The sequence below is a fragment of the Oncorhynchus tshawytscha genome, linkage group LG08, assembly GCF_018296145.1.
Source record: "Oncorhynchus tshawytscha isolate Ot180627B linkage group LG08, Otsh_v2.0, whole genome shotgun sequence".
Classification (NCBI taxonomy): Eukaryota; Metazoa; Chordata; class Actinopteri; order Salmoniformes; family Salmonidae; genus Oncorhynchus; species Oncorhynchus tshawytscha.
In genome coordinates, this window is record NC_056436.1 from 33,145,251 (window position 1) to 33,166,004 (window position 20,754).

The following is a 20,754-nucleotide window of genomic DNA, read 5'->3' on the forward strand; positions in this document are numbered from 1 at the left end:
ATTTGTAGTTGTCCACGTATTCTAAGTCAGAGCCGTCCAGAGTAGTGATGTTGGACAGGCGGGCAGGTGCAGGTAGCGATCGGTTGAAGAGCATGCATTTAGTTTTACTTGTATTTAAGAGCAATTGGAGGCCACGGAAGGAGAGACAGTGTCCAAAGAAGGGCCAGAAGTATACAGAATCAGATCAGAGTGATGGCTGGTGTTAAACCTTTAATGGTTGACTATTTAATCAAATCTGTAATGCCCTGTAATTACAGCCAGTTTGGAAGCCTTTGTTTAGGCCCCTAGAAGTGCAAGTGATATAAAACACCAAGTATTCATTAATATGCTATAATATACAAATGCCTATCAGCCAACTTGCTTGCACCACTCCCTCGTAATTACAGTAAAGTACTGTAAAAAATGACTTTCTTACCGTTTCTTTGTCACTTTTACAGTATTGTACTGTCTTTCATTGCTTTGACATTATAGTAATTTATAGGAAGCAGGCATCCAATTACCGTGAATATTTCAGTAATGTATTAGCATTATCCAGAGATAGTCAGAAATATACCATAAGATGTCTTGTTGTAATTACAATTATTTTGAAGACCTGTACATCCTTAACTACAACAGGATTTTCAGTAACGATGACAGAAAAGTTTTACTTGCTATGACTATGATGTTTTTTTAAATTATCAATCTTGGTTGAATGCACCAACTGTAAATTGTTAAGGACAAGAGTGCCCGTTAAATGACCCAAATGTAAATGAAAATATAAAAATGAAAACTTGCAAAAACACTTGGTAATATGTCACTGGGTAATTTCATTAATATGCTGTAATTGTAATTGGTCTGTAAATTATATTACAGTAACTGACGTGGTACTGTAAATTAGATTACATGAACATTTTTGGTACCATAAAATGTATTACAGTAGCTGTACTGTAAAATAATCAAATACAGTAACTTACTACCAATTGCTTGCCAATAAGTTACTGTACATTTTACAGGAAATGTTTTACAGTGTGGTGTAGGCCCATTCCAGAAAAAAAAACATCTGGGCCTCAATTGGTAGGCTACAAGTTTATTTTTTAAACCCCACCCACAGACAAACGCCAAAGACACATCAATCATGACAACAGCATTCTATCTGTTGAGCGGGGCTAATCTATGCGTAAAACGAATTAACTACAGAAAACAGAAGAAAACTGATTATGAACTGAAGCACAAACAATGGATTGACATTTGTTAAGTAAGTGAAAAGTAGGCTATCTATTTTTATGAATGTATCTGTTCCTTACTTTGTGGATGAGTTTAAGAGAGCATGGTGTAAAAAGGTATTTTGATTGTCTTACTCCGCTGATGTTGAATTGTAGCCTAAAGTTTTGGCGTAACCAGATAGCCCATTTAATTTACTCTGTTACTACAAAAGTCTGAGATTTACTCTGTTCGGACATATCATATAGTTTATAGGTTACTCAGCCACCTGAATATGCGCAATAAGAACAGCAGGTAGGCCTATGCGTAAAAAGTATTCTACTTTCAACTGTATCCATTCCTTTCTTAGGGATACTTTTTGAACAGTTCACATTGGCTTTATACCAAAATGTAAAATGTATAAGCAGACATAAACAATGAGGGAACAAAGAACAAATAAACATGATGGCATTGATTTCCTTCCCTGTACAGCCACACAGTAAAACTCTGATTTAATTGGAAAATTATTCTTATCCAATATATCACAGACAACCCAACTGTTATAGCCTAGTCAGTGTGTGGTAAAGTGAGTCTTTTTAAGGCCTACTATAGTAGCATATGCCTTAATTTGTATGCCCACCTGGCCCTAAACCATTGTTCCCGGGGCGCCGAAGACGTGGATGTAGATTAAGGCAGCCCCCCCACACCTCTGATTCAGAGGGGTTGGGTTAAATGCGGAAGACACATTTAAATTGAAGGCATTCAGTTGTACAACTGACTAGGTATCCCCCTTTCCCCAATTCTCATCTACTGTCATCAGTTTTTAAAATGTATTAATTGCCACATTGACTTTATATGAAGGTTGTGTAAACCTTAGATATTAAGAGTTAAATATTACAAGGAGAAATAAACTATTCTAAAGCGATCTTTGATGACTAAAGCTGACTATATGAATATGAATACGTGAGATATGTGGAAGTAAACTGATAAAAAAAATCGATTGAAAAAGGGAAACAAAATCTCAGTCAATGTAGAAAACCTAAGTTCTCAAATAAGAAATAATGTACTTCTGGTTGCTATAAAATGCTGTAGATTGAGGTCTACACATAAACATAGGCCTACACCCAAAAAGCTGAAAAGCTCCTTTTGTTTGTGTGGATTGTATCATACCATTTTGAAGGGCATTGTGCAATTAATTCATACCAGGATCCAGGTTACATTGATGCCTTCCCTCAACCATCTTCTCTTTTATCTACTCAGGTTGCTCCAGTGTTCCATAGTTATCGAACGAAAGGAGGCAAGTTCTGAAAAAGAGACTGTCAACATCCAGCCTCAACCATGGATTGGAAGACCTTCCAAGCCCTCCTGAGTGGGGTGAATAAGTACTCCACGGCATTTGGTCGTATCTGGCTCTCTGTGGTGTTTGTGTTCAGGGTGATGGTGTACGTGGTGGCGGCGGAGCGTGTGTGGAGCGATGATCAGAAGGACTTTGACTGCAACACCAAGCAACCCGGCTGTGCCAACGTCTGCTACGACCACTACTTCCCCATCTCCCACATTCGCCTGTGGGCCCTGCAGCTCATCTTTGTCACTTGCCCTTCCTTTATGGTGATGATGCATGTGGCGTATCGCGATGAACGCGAACGGAAGAATACCATGCACGGCAACAAGGACAAGCTGTACGAGAACACAGGGAAGAGGCACGGCGGCCTCTGGTGGACCTACCTGCTTAGTCTCTTCGTCAAGACGGGCATCGAGATCTCCTTCCTCTACATCCTCCACAAAATCTACGACAGCTTCTACCTGCCCCGGCTGGTCAAGTGTGAGGTCAGCCCCTGCCCCAATCAGGTGGACTGCTACATCGGCCACCCCACAGAGAAGAAAGTTTTCACCTACTTCATGGTGGGCGCCTCGGCCCTCTGCATTGTGCTCAACGTCTGTGAGATCATATACCTTGTCTCCAAGCGGATCGCTCACATAGCACAAAATAAGAGGAGAAAACAGAACACCATGGCCCTGAATGAACGGTACAGCAAGGAGAATTCCTACAGCGACTGCACTCTGCCTATGTCTCAGCTGGAGAAACAACCCTTAAGATTCCAGTCCCCAGGCCACCTTCAAGCCCCTTTACCGACTCACATGCGGGCGTCTGCCCCTAACCTGTCCTCTGCAGCATAGGATGCCTGAACTATACCAAGATTCAACCACAACATGTATTCCTATGGAGCCAGGTCTCACCTTATTGATCAAGCCTGCTCATGCTTGTCCTCCTTTAAGACTCTGTATGAGAGACAGATTTTTCTCTAAGACACTACTGTCCTATTACTGCCCTATACTGCCATGGTGCAAGGCTTTGTACTGATGTTCCATGACCCTGGGGCTAGACAACCCTGATCTTCAGCCACACCCCATTTTATACAACTCAGCTCCCACTGCCAGACTGAATACAAAAAAATACAAAAAAAATCTATAATTGTCTACTGTAACATCTTACAAAGCTTTTCCAGTTAGTCTCACTTTGTTTTCACATTACTTTGGGCTTTCTTGCCAAGGGTAAAGGTGCCCACATACTAGTTTTGGTTTGTTCAAAGCAAGACTAGGCTAGGCGAAGTGAACGTCTGTGTTCGCATACTCCCTAAAGACCTTCGCTTGAAAAACAAGAAAAAAGCAGCAATATTACTGTTGTTTGTCCCTCGTAAGCCACCGTAGCAACAACATAGCCAGTAACACATCCTCAAAACAGATCAAAACAGATGTAATACATTTTTTACAGAGGATGTTTGTCGCACAATTGTATATATACCTAAGATGTTTGGTGTAAGTGAAAAAGTGAAAAAAGATTGCATGAAAACTAGTAGAACATTACCCTCAAATACATTTTTTTACCCTGTTTTATGACCTCAATATGAGGACTACAGAATGATAACAAATCTCTTTACTTTGGACTTTATAGTGTTACTGCAAGATTAGTCTAAAATGGACAGTGGCTTCCCACTACTTGATGCTCTAATCATTTATTTAGTTTTATTTACAGCATTTATTCTAATAGAAGCTCCTCTATAATTATTACGGATATTTTGTATTTTTTGACTTACTCTATTGCAAGACTACATTAGCATGGTTCCACTCAGATTTATGTTGCAAAGCTACAATAGATTGCCTGTGTTTTTACATGCTTGTAAACCAACCTTCCTCATCCAAGGTTTATGTTGATTCAAATGAGGGACAAGGAACGCTGCTATTTAATTGATCAAGTCCACTTATGCAAGTAAACCCTGGCATCTTGGAAAGCTGGAGCACATGAAAGCAAAGAAGAACAGGGTGGACAATAAAGTGGATAAAATCTCAGCCTTACAGTGTTCCTCATGGAACATTGGTGTGGATACCTGATAGCCTCACATTGTCAGGAGCAGAACCTTTACAATCAGCTTCAAACTTCTATTTTGAACATTTTTATTTTGATAAATAAAATGTTTACATTTAATTTACTTCAGTCTCATGTTACAGTAGTTATTTGACATTCCTGTTGACTTATCTTTTTATGGATTCTAGACAAGTACTTGACTTTTGGCCCCATTCAGGTGACCCTGACTGACTCGATCAGAACATCTCTAGTCAGGACAATAAAACAGACCCATGTGACATACAGGACCACAAGTGCAAAGACATCCTGTTATAACCATGTAATACAGTATGTCGTATTGATGTAGGTCCACACACGTACAGTCAGTGAAAGGATGTTTCTAACACTAAATATTGCTTTAGTGTTAATTTTTAATTAGATGTTGGAATTTCTCTGATGTGTATGTTCAAGTCATCAACTCATTGGCCCACATCTGCCAGCTAAGGACAACATCTACTTTACCGTTTCCTGTTCTGCATTCTCCCAATCAATGATGACAATGACAAAAATAGACCAACAAACATTCAAATGACTGAGTCAGATCTAGACAATTATTGTTTTACCATCTGCCTATTTCCTCATTGTGGCTCAGAAACATTTGTTGAGATTCTCTGGAAGTCTGTGTTAGCAAGCTAAAGGAATCAGCATAGCAGGTCCAGCTTGTCATTCAGGTTTCTCTTTGCATTAGGACAAGGAGTGGAAGACAAACACTCCTTGTCCTAATGCAAAGAGAAACCTGAATGACAAGCTGGGCCTGCTATGCAGATTCTTTTAGCTTGCTCACACAAATTCTCAGAGAATCTCAACAAATGTTTCTGTGCCATAATGAGGAAATAGGCAAATGGTAAAACAATAATCATCTAGATCTGACTCAGTCATTTGACTGGAACATGTTCCGGGATTCTTCCGATGGCATTGAGGAGTACACCACATCAGTCACTGGCTTTATCAATAAGTGCATCGAGGACGTTGTCCCCACAGTGACTGTACGTACATACCCCAACCAGAAGCCATGGATTACAGGCAACATTCGCACTGAGCTAAAGGGTGGAGCTGCCGCTTTCAAGGTGCGGGACTCGGAACCCGGAAGCTTAAAAGAAATCCTGCTATGCCCTCCGACGAACCATCAAACAGGCAAAGCGTCAATACAGGCTAAGATTGAATCATACTACACCGGCTCCAATGCTTGTCTTATGTGGCAGGGCTTGCAAACTATTACAGACTACAAAGGGAAGCACAGCTTCGAGCTGCTCAGTGACACAAGCCTACCAGACGAGCTAAATCACATATATGCTCGCTTCGAGGCAGGCAACATTGAGGCATGCATGAGAGCATCAGCTGTTCCGGGCAATTGTGTGATCACGCTCTCTGTAGCCGACGTGAGTAAGACCTTTAAACAGGTCAACATACACAAGGCTGCGGGGCCAGATGGATTACCAGGATGTGTGCTCCGGGCATGTGCTGACCAACTGGCAGGTGTCTTCACTGACATTTTCAACATGTCCCTGATTGAGTCTGTAATACCAACATGTTTCAAACAGACCACCATAGTCCCTGTGCCCAAGAACACAATGGCAACCTGCCTAAATGACTACAGACCCATAGCACTTACGTCCGTAGCCATGAAGTGCTTTGAAAGGTTGTTAATGGCTCACATCAACACCATTATCCCAGAAACCCTAGACCCACTCCAATTTGCATACTGCCCAAACAGATCCACAGATTATGCAATCTCTATTGCACTCCACACTGCCCTTTCCCACCTGGACAAAAGGAACACTTATGTGAGAATGCTATTCATTAACTACAGCTCAGCGTTCAACACCATAGTACCCTCAAAGCTCATCACTAATATAAGGATCCTGGGACTAAACACTTCCCTCTGCAACTGGATCCTGGACTTCCTGACGGGCCGCCCCCAGGTGGTGAGGGTAGGTAGCAACACATCTGCCATGCTGATCCTCAACACTGGAGTTCCACAGGGGTGCATGCTCAGTCCCCTCCTGTACTCCCTGTTCACCCACGACTGCATGGCCAGGCTCCCACAACTCCAACACCATCATTAAGTTTGCAGACGACACAACAGTGGTAGGCTTGATCACAGACAATGACGAGACAGCCTATAGGGAGGAGGTCAGAGACCTGGCCGTGTGGTGCCAGAATAACAACCTATCCCTCAACGTAGCCAAGACTAAGGAGATGATTGTGGACTACAGGAAAAGGAGGACTGAGCACGCTCCCATTCTCATCGACGGGTCTGTAGTGGAGCAGGTTGAGAGCTTCAAGTTCCTCGGTGTCCACATCAACAACAAACTAGAATGGTCCAAACACACCAAGACAGTCGTGAAGAGGGCACGACAAAGCCTATTCGCCCTCAGGAAACTAAAAAGATTTGGCATGGGTCCTGAGATCCTCAAAAGGTTCTACAGCTGCAACATCGAGAGCATGACTGGTTGCATCACTGCCTGGTATGGCAATTGCTCGGCCTCTGACCGCAAGGCACTACAGAGGGTGGTGCGTACGGCCCAGTACATCACTGGGGCTAACCTGCCTGCCATCCAGGACCTTTACACCAGCCACCCCAGTCATAGACTGTTCTCTCTACTACCGCATGGCAAGCGGTACCGGAGTGCCAAGTCTAGGACAAAAAGGCTTCTCAACAGTTTTTACCCCCAAGCCATAAGACTCTTGAACAAGTAATCAAATGGCTACCCAGACTATTTTTATTGTGTGCCACCCCCCAAACCCTCTTTTTAGGCTGTTGCTACTCTCTGTTTATCATATATGCATAGTCACTTTAACTATACATTCATGTACATACTACCTGAATTGGGCCGACCAACCAGTACTCCCGCACATTGGCTAACCGGGCTATCTGCATTGTGTCCTGCCACCCACCAACCGCTCTTTTACGCTACTGCTACTCTCTGTTCATCACACATGCATAGTCACGTTAACCATATCTACATGTACATGCTACCTCAATCAGCCTGACTAACCGGTGTCTGTATGTAGCCTCGCTACTTTTATAGCCTCACTACTATTGTTCACATAACTCATTTTTTGCACTATTGGTTAGAGCCTGTAAGTAAGCATTTCACTGTAAGGTCTACCTGTTGTATTCGGCGCACGTGACAAATAAACTTTGATTTGATTTGCATCACTTGCTTTCCAGTAAAATTGCAAAATCACCTCTCAGACTATATCACTCAACCATTAGGGACATACACAAATCCAATGGTTTACAAATATCTCAATGGATCCACCTTTGATTGGTTTTGTAGTGCCTATGAATGAATGTCAAATCCTCAACTAGTCTACTGTTATATAATCACCAGATCCCTAGGTGAGTCATTTCTTCATCCTAGTGGGATGGGGAGTGTTGTGCTGGTAGACATTTTGGCTACACTGTAGACGTGTCACAGACACTGGCTGTGTAAATGCACTAGATTATATAACCTGTTCTGTTAAATATGCATAACAGTCATTAAAAATGTTAGTATTTATTTTTTGAAAATACAGCAAAAAAAATGTGCTTCCTTAGATTTGAGACAAACTTTTCAAATGGCTTTAATTCAGAAGTGTAACCTTTTACAATAAATATTTACATTCAACGAGACACACCAAAACCAAGAATTAAACAAAAAAAGAAAAACAGACAAATTCCACTCAAACTGCAGGAATGGACTTTAATTGTCCTAATATGGTAGGCTTGTAACTCCCAAGTGGTTTTCAAGTAAGGATAGTTGGAAGTTTGGTTAAATGGAAATAAACATGACATCAGAATGACTAAATCCTGTGACTTCCTGTCCCATAATAGATAACAATCAGTTGATTCTTATCAATACATGTATTTTCTATTCCACTCTGCAAACATTAAGATCTGTTTAGGATACCTACTGCAATACACTGGCAGGACCCATCCGTTTGCCACTGTTACGACAACTGGCTAAACATAAGGATTGACAAATAAGGACAAGGCTGTTTGTACACCAAGCAACTGAAGTACAAGTCAGGCAATCCCTTCTTTTAACTTTGTTGTTCATGTAACTTTAAATTATATTAAAACAGCATACTTTATTCGGAATAACGTTTCCATCCATTGTGTATTTGCAATAATCATGTAACACACAAAGGTAGCGGGCAAGGCACCAGGTTTATGTAGGACATGATGTGAATGATAAGGCACCACTTGAGCAAGGCTTTCCAACTATTTAGATTTCTTCATTTATAAGCGAGGTACTTGACTTATATCAAATAATGGAACACATAGTTCTTACAACCATTTTTATCTACAGCTAATCAAAATATATTACACCTCGGTGGCACAGGTGTGTGTTGCCTTAGTAATGCCTTTTAGCCTTGTCTGTAGGAATCACTCGTGACATCCCTCTTCTAGGCCTTTGTGGAGCCAGGTTCAGAGTTTGCAGGTGGCCTGGGCCACTTTCGAGCTTGTCTTTTTGTTCAGGGAACGACAGATAAAAGCTCCAGCATCCATCAGCTTTGGCAGGTCCACTCCCTGAGAGAGGAAGGACAGAGTCACACACAAACAGGGAACTCAATTGTGTGCACTGACTAGTTTAAAAAAGATAACTGGTTCTCCTACAGATCAAAACGCTTTGTGTCGAAGTAAACACTGATGACAATGATGCTGTCAATACAGAGGAAGTAGAACACTATCTCGTAACAGTTTGCCAGATTCCATTGAACTGAGGGAGGAAGTGAAAGTGGGAGACCGGTAAAAAGAGGGAAGAGGAGAATTCTCACCGTCTGAATGCCAAGTCCGTGCAGCATGTACACCACATCTTCTGTGGCCACATTGCCAGAAGCCCCTTGTGCATATGGACACCCGCCAAGGCCAGCCACTGACGAGTCCACAACACTGATACCCATCTGCAAAAAGCAAACAGCATCTTCATCAAATGCATGCCAGTAGAATTCCAGTACTATTCATACAGCAATCAGAGTCCTCTATATTGCACTGAGCTTCAGAGTCGATATTCACGTCATAACAAGGAACTCCCCTCGACCACGCCCAGAAATTGGGGTAAACATACCCCCATTGTAAAAGAGCCAACTTCATCGTAGATTTTTTTGTTATACAGTGGGGCAAAAAAGTATTTAGTCAGCCACCAATTGTGCAAGTTCTTTCACTTAAAAAGATGAGAGGTCTGTAATTTTCATCATAGGTACACTTCAACCAAGACAGACAAAATGAGAAGAAAAAAAATCCAGAAAATCACATTGTAGGATTTTTAATGAATTTATTTGCAAATTATGGTGGAAAATAAGTATTTGGTCACCTACAAACAAGCAAGATTTCTGGCTGTCACAGACCTGTAACTTCTTCTTTAAGAGGCTCCTCTGTCCTCCACTCGTTACCTGTATTAATGGCACCTGTTTGAACTTGTTATCAGTAAAGACACCGGTCCACAACCTCAAACAGTCACACTCCAAACTCCACTATGGCCAAGACCAAAGAGCTGTCAAAGGACACCAGAAACAAAATTGTAGACCTGCACCAGGCTGGGAAGACTGAATCTGCAATAGGTAAGCAGCTTGGTTTGAAGAAATCAACTGTGGGAGCAATCATTAGGAAATGGAAGACATACAAGACCACTGATAATCTCCCTTGATCTGGGGCTCCACACAAGATCTCACCCAGTGGGGTCAAAATGATCACAAGAACGGTGAGCAAAAATCCCAGAACCACACAGGGGGATCTAGTGAATGACCTGCAGAGAGCTGGGACCAATGTAACAAAGCCTACCATCAGTAACACACTACGCCGCCAGGGACTCAAATCCTGCAGTGCCAGACGTGTCCCCCTGCTTAAGCCAGTACATGTCCAGGCCTGTCTGAAGTTTGCTAGAGAGCATTTGGATGATCCAGAAGAAGATTGGGAGAATGTCATATGGTCAGATGAAACCAAAATATAACTTTTTGGTAAAAACTCAACTCGTCGTGTTTGGAGGACAAAGAATGCCGAGTTGCATCCAAAGAACACCATACCTACTGTGAAGCATGGGGGTAGAAACATCATGCTTTGGGGCTGTTTTTCTGCAAAGGGACTAGGACGACTGATCCGTGTAAAGGAAAGAATGAATGGGGCCATGTATCAGGAAATTTTGAGTGAAATCCTCCTTCCATCAGCAAGGGCATTGAAGATGAAACGTGGCTGGGTCTTTTAGCATGACAATGATCCCAAACACACCGCCCGGGCAACGAAGGAGTGGCTTCGTAAGAAGCATTTCAAGGTCCTGGAGTGGCCTAGCCAGTCTCAACCCCATAGAAAATCTTTGGAGGGAGTTGAAAGTCCGTATTGCCCAGCAACAGCCCCAAAACATCACTGCTCTAGAGGAGATCTGCATGGAGGAATGGGCCAAAATACCAGCAACAGTGTGTGAAAACCTTGTGAAGACTTACAGAAAGCGGTTGACATTGCCAGCAAAGGGTATATAACAAAGTATTGAGATAAACTTTTGTTCTTGACCAAATACTTATTTTCCACCATAATTTGCAAATAAATTCATTAAAATCCTACAATGTGATTTTCTGGATTTTTTTTCTCTCATTTTGGCTATCATAGTTGAAGTGTACCTATGATGAAAAGTACAGGCCTCTCATCTTTTTAAGTGGGAGAACTTGCACAATTGGAGGCTGACTAAATACTTTTTTGTCCCACTGTATGTTGTTCAATGTACAGTACATGTAACCAGGTTTTAAAAAATTCTGAACTACAGTTTGCAATGCTCTCACGTAGGGAAATAGAGCCTGCGAGAAGAGCCCTGTGGCTTCAGGCTATTTGGGTTGGGAGAGTAGGAAATGTGGGGACCCGGTGTCCAAGTAGGCTACACGTTACTACCGGTTAAAAGCTTTAAAACACCTACTCATTCAAGGGTTTTTATTTATTTGTACTATTTTCTACATTGTAGAATAATAGTGAAGACATCAAAACTATGAAATAACACATGGAATAATGTAGTAAAAAACTGTTAAACAAATCAAAATATATTTTTTATTTGAGATTCTTCGAAGTAGCCACCTTTTGCCTTGATGACAGCTTTGCACACTCTTGGGTTTCTCTCAACCAGCTTCATGAGGTAGTCACCTGGAATGCATTTCAATTAACAGGTGTCCCTTCTTAATATGTGGAATTTCTGTCCTTCTAAATGCGTTTGAGCCAATCAGTTGTGTTGTGACAAGGCAGGGCTTGTATACAGAAGATAGCCCTATTTAGTAAAAGACCAAGTCCATATTATGGCAAGGACAGATCAAATAGGCAAAGAGAAACAACAGTCCAACATTTCATTAAGACATGAAGGTCAGTCTATACGGAACACTTCAAGAATTTTGAAAGTTTCTTCAAATGCTGTTGTAAAAACCATCAAGCGCTCTGATGAAACTGGCTCTCATGAGGACCGCCACGGGAATGGCAGACCCAGAGTTACCTCTGCTGCAGAGGATAAGTTCATTAGAGTTACCAGTCTCAGAAATTGCAGCCCAAATAAATGCTTCAGAGTTAAAGTAACAGACACATCAACATAAACTGTTCAGAGGAGACTGTGTGAATCAGGCCTTCATGGTCGAATTGCTGCAAAGAAACCACTACAAAAGGACACCAATAAGAAGAGACTTGCCTGGGCCAGGAAACACGAGCAATGGACCTTAGACGGGTGGAAATCTGTCCTTTGGCCTGGAGTCCAAATTGGAGATTTTTGATCCAACCGCTGTGTCTTTGTGAGACATGATGTGTGTGAATGGATATTCTCCGCATGTGTATTTCCCACCGTAAAGCATGGAGGTGGTGTTATGGTGTGAGGGTGCTTTACTGGTGACACTGTCTGTGATTTATTTAGTATTCAAAGCACACTTAACAAGCATGGCTACCACAGCATTCTACAGCGATACGCCATCCCATCTGGTTTGGGCTTAGTTTAATTTATTTTTCAATATGACAATGACACAACACACCTCCATGCTGTATAAGAGCTATTTTACCAAGGAGTGTGATAGAGTGCTGCATCAGATGACCTAGCCTCCACAATCCCCCCGATCTCAACCAAATGGTGATGGTTTGGGATGAGTCTGACCGCAGAGTGAAGGAAAAGCAGCCAACAAGTGCTCAGCATTTGTGGGAACACCTTCAAGACTGTTGGAAAAGCATTCCAGGTGAAGCTGGTTGAGAGAAGGCCAAGAGTGTGCAAAGCTGTCATCGAGGCAAAGGGTGATTACGCATTAAGAAGGAAAGAAATTCCACAAATTAACTTAAGGCACACCTGTTAATTGAAATACATTCCAGGTGACTACCTCATGTAGCTGGTTGAGAGAATGCCAAGAGTGTGCAAAGCTGTCATGATGGTAAATGGTGACTATTTGAAAAATATAAAATATATTTTGATTTGTTTAACACTTTTTTTGGTTACTACATTATTCCATGTGTTATTTCATAGTTGTGATGTCTTCACTATTATTCTACATTGTAGAAATTAGCAAAAATAAAGAAAAACCCTTGAATGAGTAGGTGTTCTAAAACTTTTGACCGGTAGTGTAGCTATGTGTATGGAAAAAATGTCATCACAGGTAAGACATTTAACTTGTATAGTCTGTAACTCTACTCACTCTTGTAGCTGTATCGTATATTTGTTTGTGTTGTTGGTCTTGGCTAGCTTAATATTCTTGTTGGTAGCAAGCTAGCACCTGCGTAGCTGCTAGCGCCATCATTAAAAGGGGCTTAAGAGAAGCCCTACAGCATTACATTTTTGTAAGATGTGAGAACGCTCTAGAGCAGGCAATGTTGAAAAGTCATCTTTAGACATGTTGTATCTTTCTTAAATGTAGTTTTGCAATTGACTAAAACAAGCAGAAAACAAGAAAATTACATTTGAAAAAAGTCACGTTTTTTTGCTGTGAGCCAATGGGGTAAACACGGGTTGGTATCCCCATAGGCGAGTGGGGCCGCAATGTTCTATCTAATGCCAACTGGGACTATACAGTACCTGCAGGGCAATGAGAATGTTGGCCAGGGCCTGACCGTAGGTGTCATGGCAGTGGACTGCCAGAGCGTTGACGGGCACCTCCCTGCTCACCGCCTGCAGCATCTCAGTCATGCCACCTGGGGTACCCACACCTATGGTGTCACCCAGAGATATCTCATAGCAACCCATGGAGTACAGACGCTTGGCTACCTGCATTAAAGAGTTACAAGTGAAATCCTCAAGCAGTTTTAAAGCTCTATAACAATGTTCAATTAAATCTATTTGGAGGATAATGACATTTATAAGGGAAGATGAGATATTTCTCAGTGAAAAGGGAAAGAATGCTAGGCTTGGTCTGAGTCAGAGGAACTCACCTGAGCCACTTTGTCTGGTGACACCTTGCCCTCATATGGGCATCCCAGCACACATGACACATACCTGAGGGAACAGAGCATGGACATAAGAGGAATGTGACCAACCCTAAAGAATGTGACCAACCCTACAGATTTTCTCCATTGACAATCACTGCTCCTCATTTTCTACCTCAGCTTCTTTGTCCGTCTGTCAGTCCGTCTTACCCTCTGACTGGCACGCCGGCCTCTTTGGCTGCTTTGGTGACGACCTCAAAGCGCTGCAGGCTCTCATCCACAGAGCAGTTTATGTTCTTCTTACTGAACAGCTCCGAGGCTGCACCAAATATGGCCACCTCTGCAGCGCCTGCATTCACCTGGGAAAACAAACAGCAACATACTTGCTCGATACCTACAATATAAAGTAGGACACTGATTTTACAACAGTGTATGATGACGCTTGATGGAATTCATTAGTTATTCTAACTTCTCGCTTTTAAGTCATTTGTGTATAGATATGATATTGAGGTGACATAAGCAGAGTGCCATGGAGCCCAGGTAGGAACTTACAGCTGCCAGGAATCCCTTGAGGTTGGGTGTCAGAACGGGGTAGGACACACCTGGCCTTCTGTGGATCCCCATCATCACCTCCACCTGGTCTGCCATCTGCCAATCAGGGGGGAAAAGACATCAAAGATGATGGATAAATGAAGATGTCCCACTCAGGCCATTTACCATTTAAAATAAATTGTAAGTTCTGTCTGCTTAACAGGGTAGCTCTCCCATAGACACCAATGCATTAGCAGCTGGGTCTGATCTGCTTAGTTCATTGACTGTATATGAACTCGAAGAAATGAAGGAGTGTGATGTCTCACTTCCTCTTCCGTCTCTGAGGACACATCACAAACTATGCAATGGAGTCTTCGCTAAGTCCCGGTACCCTTGGTTATTGTTACAACCTTGGACAACATTTTTCCAGGAAGTCAAATACATCCACTGGCAAAATCCCCTCACAATCTCAAACTGTGTTTCTAATACACAATTAAACACACTATTTTGTATTTATTAAGGATCCCCACTCTTAATCTACTGTACAGGCATATCAAAGTTCTAGAGTGGGATTTCTGCTAGTTTGAGTTATGTTCCAATTTGTAAGCATTTCCAACAGAGTGAATGTGAAAATGGATCAAAATTGGTCACCCTCTGCTGGTTATTTGCAGGATGTGCAATGATACAATCCAACAGCATACCACCCTGCATCCCACTGCTGGCTTGTCTCTGAAGCTAAGTAGGGTTTGTCCTGCTTAGACAAGATGCTCCTGGATGTAGTGTTGGAGGGCCAGTAGGAGACACTTTCCTCTAAAAAAAAATAGCCCAATGCCCCAGAGCAGTGATTGGGGACATTGCCTTGTGTAGGGTGCCATCTTTCAGATGGGACATTAACTGGTGTCCTGACTCTCTGTGCTCATGAAAGATCCCATGGCATGTAAGAGCAGGGGTGTTAACCCCGATGTCCTGGCTAAATTCCCAATCCTGCCCTCATACCATCATGGTCACCTAATCATCCCCAGCTTACAATTGGCTCATACATCACCCTCCTCTCCCCTGTAACTATTCCCCTCCTCTCCCCTGTAATTATTCCCTGGGCCGTTGCTGTAAATGAGCATGAGTTCTCAGTCAACTTACCAGGTAAAAAAAGTTATTTAAAAAAAATAATTAAATACAAGTAAAAGAGGGGCTGTGATTGCCAACTATGCCAATTTCTCTGTAGAAAAATGGGCAATAACTCTAAAACTATTTGAGATTCCACTCTGGAACTTTGATATGCCCGTAGAGTAGATTATGTTCAACAATATATTGATATATAACAATAGACATGTTTCATATTTTCTATAATGATGTTTATATTTTTCAATATTCATATATGAATGTAATAAAATTGTTATTGAAATCAAAATACTACCCATTCTACAGAGGAAGTAGTAAAGCTTCATATGAAACACATTTTTCCTCTGTAGCACATACAGATGAAACATTATGGAGTCCTGGGTAAGGCCAAAATGTAAAATGTTCTAACTTCAATGAATTATGTCTCTATTAAGATACAAATGTCAAATATATGCCAACAATCATTCCAAAGGACCCTTCTATGGCATTCAATTTAGTTAAAATCCCCCAAATCATGGTCCCAAATCACTCTAGTAAGCTCACCTGTGGAACCCATTTCGGGGAGACAAAGCTCGTGGCTTCGATGACAGAAAGACCCGCCTCTGAGAGCATGTCAATCAGGTGAATCTTAACTTCAGAAGGAACGACAGTCTGACAGGGCCAACAGGAGAGAGACAGGAGTTATGACAATAACATCTGCAACCGGTGGCTTTTGACCCAGTTCCCCATAACTGGAAGGACTAACTTTTTCCTCATGAGTTTGAGTGACACGCCCACCCACTCAATCCAATGCAATGGACCGCCAAAAATATGTAATTCACTGGTGGACTGATTTAAAAAGTATCAAATCTTAATAAAGTGAAATATTACCTTCTCATTTTGCAGGCCATCCCTGGGTCCCACCTCCACTATCTTTACCCTCTCTGGGAGAGTTTTCCCTGCAGACGCGCCATCCTGAACCTGTCAAACAGAGCGTTGTGAGGCAGTGCACGTAACGTTAGTTAAAAGCAACACACACAAGAACCGCACACGCTCAGATTAAGGCAAACCAAATCGCATTATGGCTATGACATTGACGGCTATACCAAAATATAGTATCACACACACATTTTAAAAGCGGCATTGATCATCAATTCTAACAAAAACAGCTAGCCAACCTAGTATCAATGATCCTGGTACTGTAGTCGCTAGCTAGCAAACGTAGGCTAACAACAGGCGCTTGTGTTTATTAAAGGGCACTCATTTGCAATCAAATGTAGCTAGTCAAAAAAGCAAGCCACTGCATTGAGTAGACATTGAAAAAGAAAAACATATGGACTTACTAATTTTGCCACTGCTGCTGAACGACTCAAGGATAAACATTGAAGACCCATTCTAGAACCAAAACAGCTTCTTTTGACAAATCTCATGACAGCCGCCATTTTAGTCCAACATTAGCGTTAACGTCAATTTCTTCTTCTTCTTCTTCTTCTTCTTCTTCTTCTTCTTCTTCTTCTTTGGTATCATGGCGTTCGCACATTTTGTTTGTGCATGCTGCCACCTACTGTGCGGTAGCGTGTGTTCAATCACGTTACATTTGTGATACAAAAATAAAAAGGAAGCGAGAGAAAATACAAAATTGCACCACCAACCAACCCTACACCTATATACCACAATATAATAAAAATCAGTCTCGAAATATCTTATAACTCCTCTGCAGTCAAATCTCGTACACCCAGGTACTTCTCTGCAGCTGCCACCTACACTCATTAAAAACCCACTGCCCCATTCCACTACGTTGACCCTAACTTCTCCTGAACCATGCCAACGGCCTGGGAGGACGGGACACCACCACTCAACACACTCTGTAACTCTTCTGAAGTCAAATCTCGTAAACTCAAATACTTCTCTGCAACTGCCACCACATCTATTTTCTGTGATTTACAGTGCGTTCCATTTCTGCAGCACAGAAGATAACCATTGCTATGAACGCTAAGAAGCCAACCTTACTGAAGCATATATCACTCATTGGCTTATCCCTCTATTCTGGCACCAATCTACTCTCACGATCCCTCACCCTTGACCCCATCCTCCTCTACTTTCTTCACTGCCTCATCATATGACACCTTCTGCACAACTCTGACTCTGGGCATTTCAATCTGCCTCTCTTGCACCGGACACTTCCAATCCCCAACAACATGGGCACCCCTACAGTTGACGCACACAACTTTATCCACTGAAACTACACAATCATTTGTCCCATGCCTATGGGGAGTGATTCAGGACAGAATTCAGCCTAATGAAGCTACTGATACCTCTCACCAAGTCCCCTAACATCTTCCTAGCGCAATAAGATACTGCCATCAATTAACATGTATTGTCAATGGAGTTTTTTTCTATGGCGTCAAACCGCCGACACGTTCATGTCATGTTCAACTCATGTCACGTGACACATCATATAGACGTTTCTTATGAAAGATCTCACCTTGAAAGCCTTAACAACATCTACATAACATCTACGTGTACATCATGCTTTCACGTTGTGTACACGCGATACTTATGTGTCACATATTATTTTATGTGAAAGTTTTGTTTTCATTAAAGATCTCACCAAATATGCATTTCACCTCTATATAAAAAAGATGTATATGGCTAGTTGATTTGCAGCCAGCTCTCCTTCTCCGTGGCTGACGTGAGTAAGACATTTAAACGTGCTAACCATAGCAATGCTGCCGGTCCAGACAGCATCCCTAGCCGTGTACTCAGAGCATGAGCAGACCAGCTGGCTGGTGTGTTTACTGACATATTCAATCTCTCCCTATCCCAGTCTGCTGTCCCCACATGCTTCAAGATGGCTACCAATGTTCCTGTACCCAAGAAGGCATAGATAACTGAACTGAATGACTATCGTCCTGTAGCACTCACTTCTGTCATCATGAAGTGCTTTGAGAGACTAGCCAAGGATCATATCACCTCCACCTCTACCTGCCAACCTAGACCCACTGCAATTTGCGTACCGCCCCAATAGGTCCACAGATGATGCAATCGCCATCACACTGCACACTGCTTTATTCCATCTGGACAAGAGGAATACTAACTATGTAAGAATACTGTTCTTTGATTACAGCTGAGCATTCGACACTATAGTACCCTCCAAGCTCATCATTAAGCTGGAGAGCCTGGGTCTCAACACCACCCTATGCGTTTGGGTCCTGGACTTCCTGATGGAAATTTGGCTTGTCACCTAAAGCCCTCACAAACTTTTACAGATACACAATTGAGAGCATCCTGTCAGGATGTGTCATCGCCTGATACGGCAACTGCACCGCCCACAACCGCAGGGCTCCCCAGAGGGTGGTGCAGTCTGCACAACGCATCACTGGGGGCAGACTACCTGCCCTCCAGGACACCTACAGCACCCGATGTCACAGGAAGGCCAAAAAGATCATCAAGGACAACAACCACCCGAGCCACTGCCTGTTCACCCTGTTACCATCCAGAAGGCGAGGTCAGTACAGGTACATCAAAGCTGGGACCGAGAGACTGAAAAATAGTTTCTATCTCAAGGCCATCAGACTGCTAAACACCCATCACTAACAAAGAGAGGTTGCTGCCTACATACAGACTTTAATTATTGGCCAATCTAACAAATGGATCACTAGTCACTTTATTATTGCCACTTTAATAATAATGTTTACATATCTTGCATTACTCATCCCATATGCACACTGTATTTTATACCATCCATTGCATCTTGCCTATGCAGCTCGGTCATCACTCATCCATACATCTATATGTATATATTCTTATTCCATCCCTTCAGATTTGTGTGTATTAGGTAGTTGTTGTGGAATTGTTAGATTAATTGTTGATTTTGCTGCATTGTCGGAACTAGAAGCACAAGCATTTCGCTACACTCGCAATAACATCTGCTAACCATGTGACCAATACAATTTGATTTGATTACCGTGTAGGTATGCCTATTTCTCAAATCAATAAGGACAAGAGGGCTTCTTTGTTGGATGGAGCCCTATTCAGAAAGAAGATGTGGCCTATCTCTCTAGCACAGAGTTCAAACAACTGGGAACTCGGCAATCTCTGAATTCAGACTTCAGTGTATTCAAGACTGGGAATTAAACATAAGTAAAAACATTTGAACGGTCATCCAAACTCGGGCATCTTTCTGACGTCGTTTCCCCCCCAGAGTTCCCAGTTTACCACAAGTTTACCTGTTTAACAGACACAGTCACTGTCACCATGCAGTCCTTAGGCTAGTCATTTCTATGGAGATGTCTTATGGTTAAAAGCAGGGCAGGGCAAAAAGCATATGTTACCCCTTGTTAGCTTTGCCTTAGAAAAAACAACAGTCCAGATTATATAAAGCGATCTAGGCTATAACAATGATGAACTCCATGACTAGCCTATTGAAGGTCTTGACCAGCCTCAACAAGGGTTCTTGGTAGGCCTATGGGCTTATGAAAACATTTACTTTAAAATGTAATGCAAGAGTCATTATCCCAAGATAAATATGATTATTTTAAATGCTCAGCAATTTAGAATATTAGTGGTAGGCTATGCCTAAAACAAAAGACCAAAAAGATAGAAGCAGTATTGGTCTATTCATAGAGCAAAGAGCTTAACAGATAACATTTTTATCTCTCAGAATCACATTGAATCAGGCTATTAATTTCAGTTAATAAGGCTGTGATGTTTTCAGATTAATTTGCATAGGTTAACCATTGTGATTAATTATATTTACTATCTTCTGCTTTTTATTATTAAACAGGCACCATTAACAATAATTGTTTTCAATGCTCTGCATGGACTTTGATTTTTCATTTGTTTTCCATAAATGACTACTGCTTTATACCTGACCACGTTGTTAAGGTTACGCCTAGGCCTGTTTCTTGTAAAGATTGTATTGAGTGGAATAAAAAACAATGTCTAGACAAGAAGTTGGGAATGGGTGTGTGGTGAAGAGCACCAAAGGCATGTTTCTGTCTCCTGACAAATCGTGCGTTTTAATTGTGTCATTGTGTGAATTGTTTAGGCTACCCTTTGTTTGTTGATGTCGATCAATTCCGTTATATACAGTACCAGTCAAAAGTTTGGACACACCTATTCATTCAAGGGTTTTTCTTTATTTTTGACTATTTTCTACATCGTAGAATAATGGCGGTTGGAACCAAAAATCTCA

General features: G+C 41.9%; 2 protein-coding genes across 2 annotated transcripts; one reads left to right on the forward strand and one right to left on the reverse strand.

Moving 5' to 3' along the window:
• Positions 1-1,079: 1,079 nt before the first annotated feature.
• On the forward strand, positions 1,080-4,667 carry LOC112256595 (gap junction beta-3 protein). Its single transcript, XM_024429931.2, has 2 exons — positions 1,080-1,234; positions 2,440-4,667. Exon 2 carries the CDS (start codon positions 2,518-2,520, stop codon positions 3,355-3,357), a length of 840 nt encoding a protein of 279 aa, XP_024285699.1. The 5' UTR covers positions 1,080-1,234; positions 2,440-2,517; the 3' UTR covers positions 3,358-4,667.
• Positions 4,668-8,136: 3,469 nt separating this feature from the next.
• LOC112256594 (hydroxymethylglutaryl-CoA lyase, mitochondrial) lies at positions 8,137-17,060 on the reverse strand. The gene is made up of 9 exons (XM_024429930.2): positions 16,901-17,060; positions 16,449-16,538; positions 16,122-16,229; positions 14,481-14,576; positions 14,139-14,287; positions 13,935-13,998; positions 13,582-13,770; positions 9,350-9,475; positions 8,137-9,101 (listed from the first exon to the last, which is right to left on the reverse strand). The coding sequence occupies exons 1-9, from the start codon at positions 16,997-16,999 to the stop codon at positions 9,000-9,002; spliced, it is 1,023 nt and encodes a 340-aa protein (XP_024285698.1). The 5' UTR covers positions 17,000-17,060; the 3' UTR covers positions 8,137-8,999.
• Between the last annotated feature and the right edge of the window lie 3,694 nt (positions 17,061-20,754).

Bases quoted from the DNA above. Each gene is read 5' to 3' on its own strand.
- LOC112256594 (XM_024429930.2), bottom strand. From the start codon at position 16,999: ATGGCGGCTGTCATGAGATTTGTCAAAAGAAGCTGTTTTGGTTCTAGA. The intron at 14,577-16,121 runs GTGAGCTTACTA...CCTGATTGGCAG, and splicing joins CCCCGAAATGGGTTCCACAG to ATGGCAGACCAGGTGGAGGT. The intron at 9,102-9,349 runs GTGAGAATTCTC...TTCCTCTCTCAG, and splicing joins ACGGACTTGGCATTCAGACG to GGAGTGGACCTGCCAAAGCT.
- LOC112256595 (XM_024429931.2), top strand. From the start codon at position 2,518: ATGGATTGGAAGACCTTCCAAGCCCTCCTGAGTGGGGTGAATAAGTAC.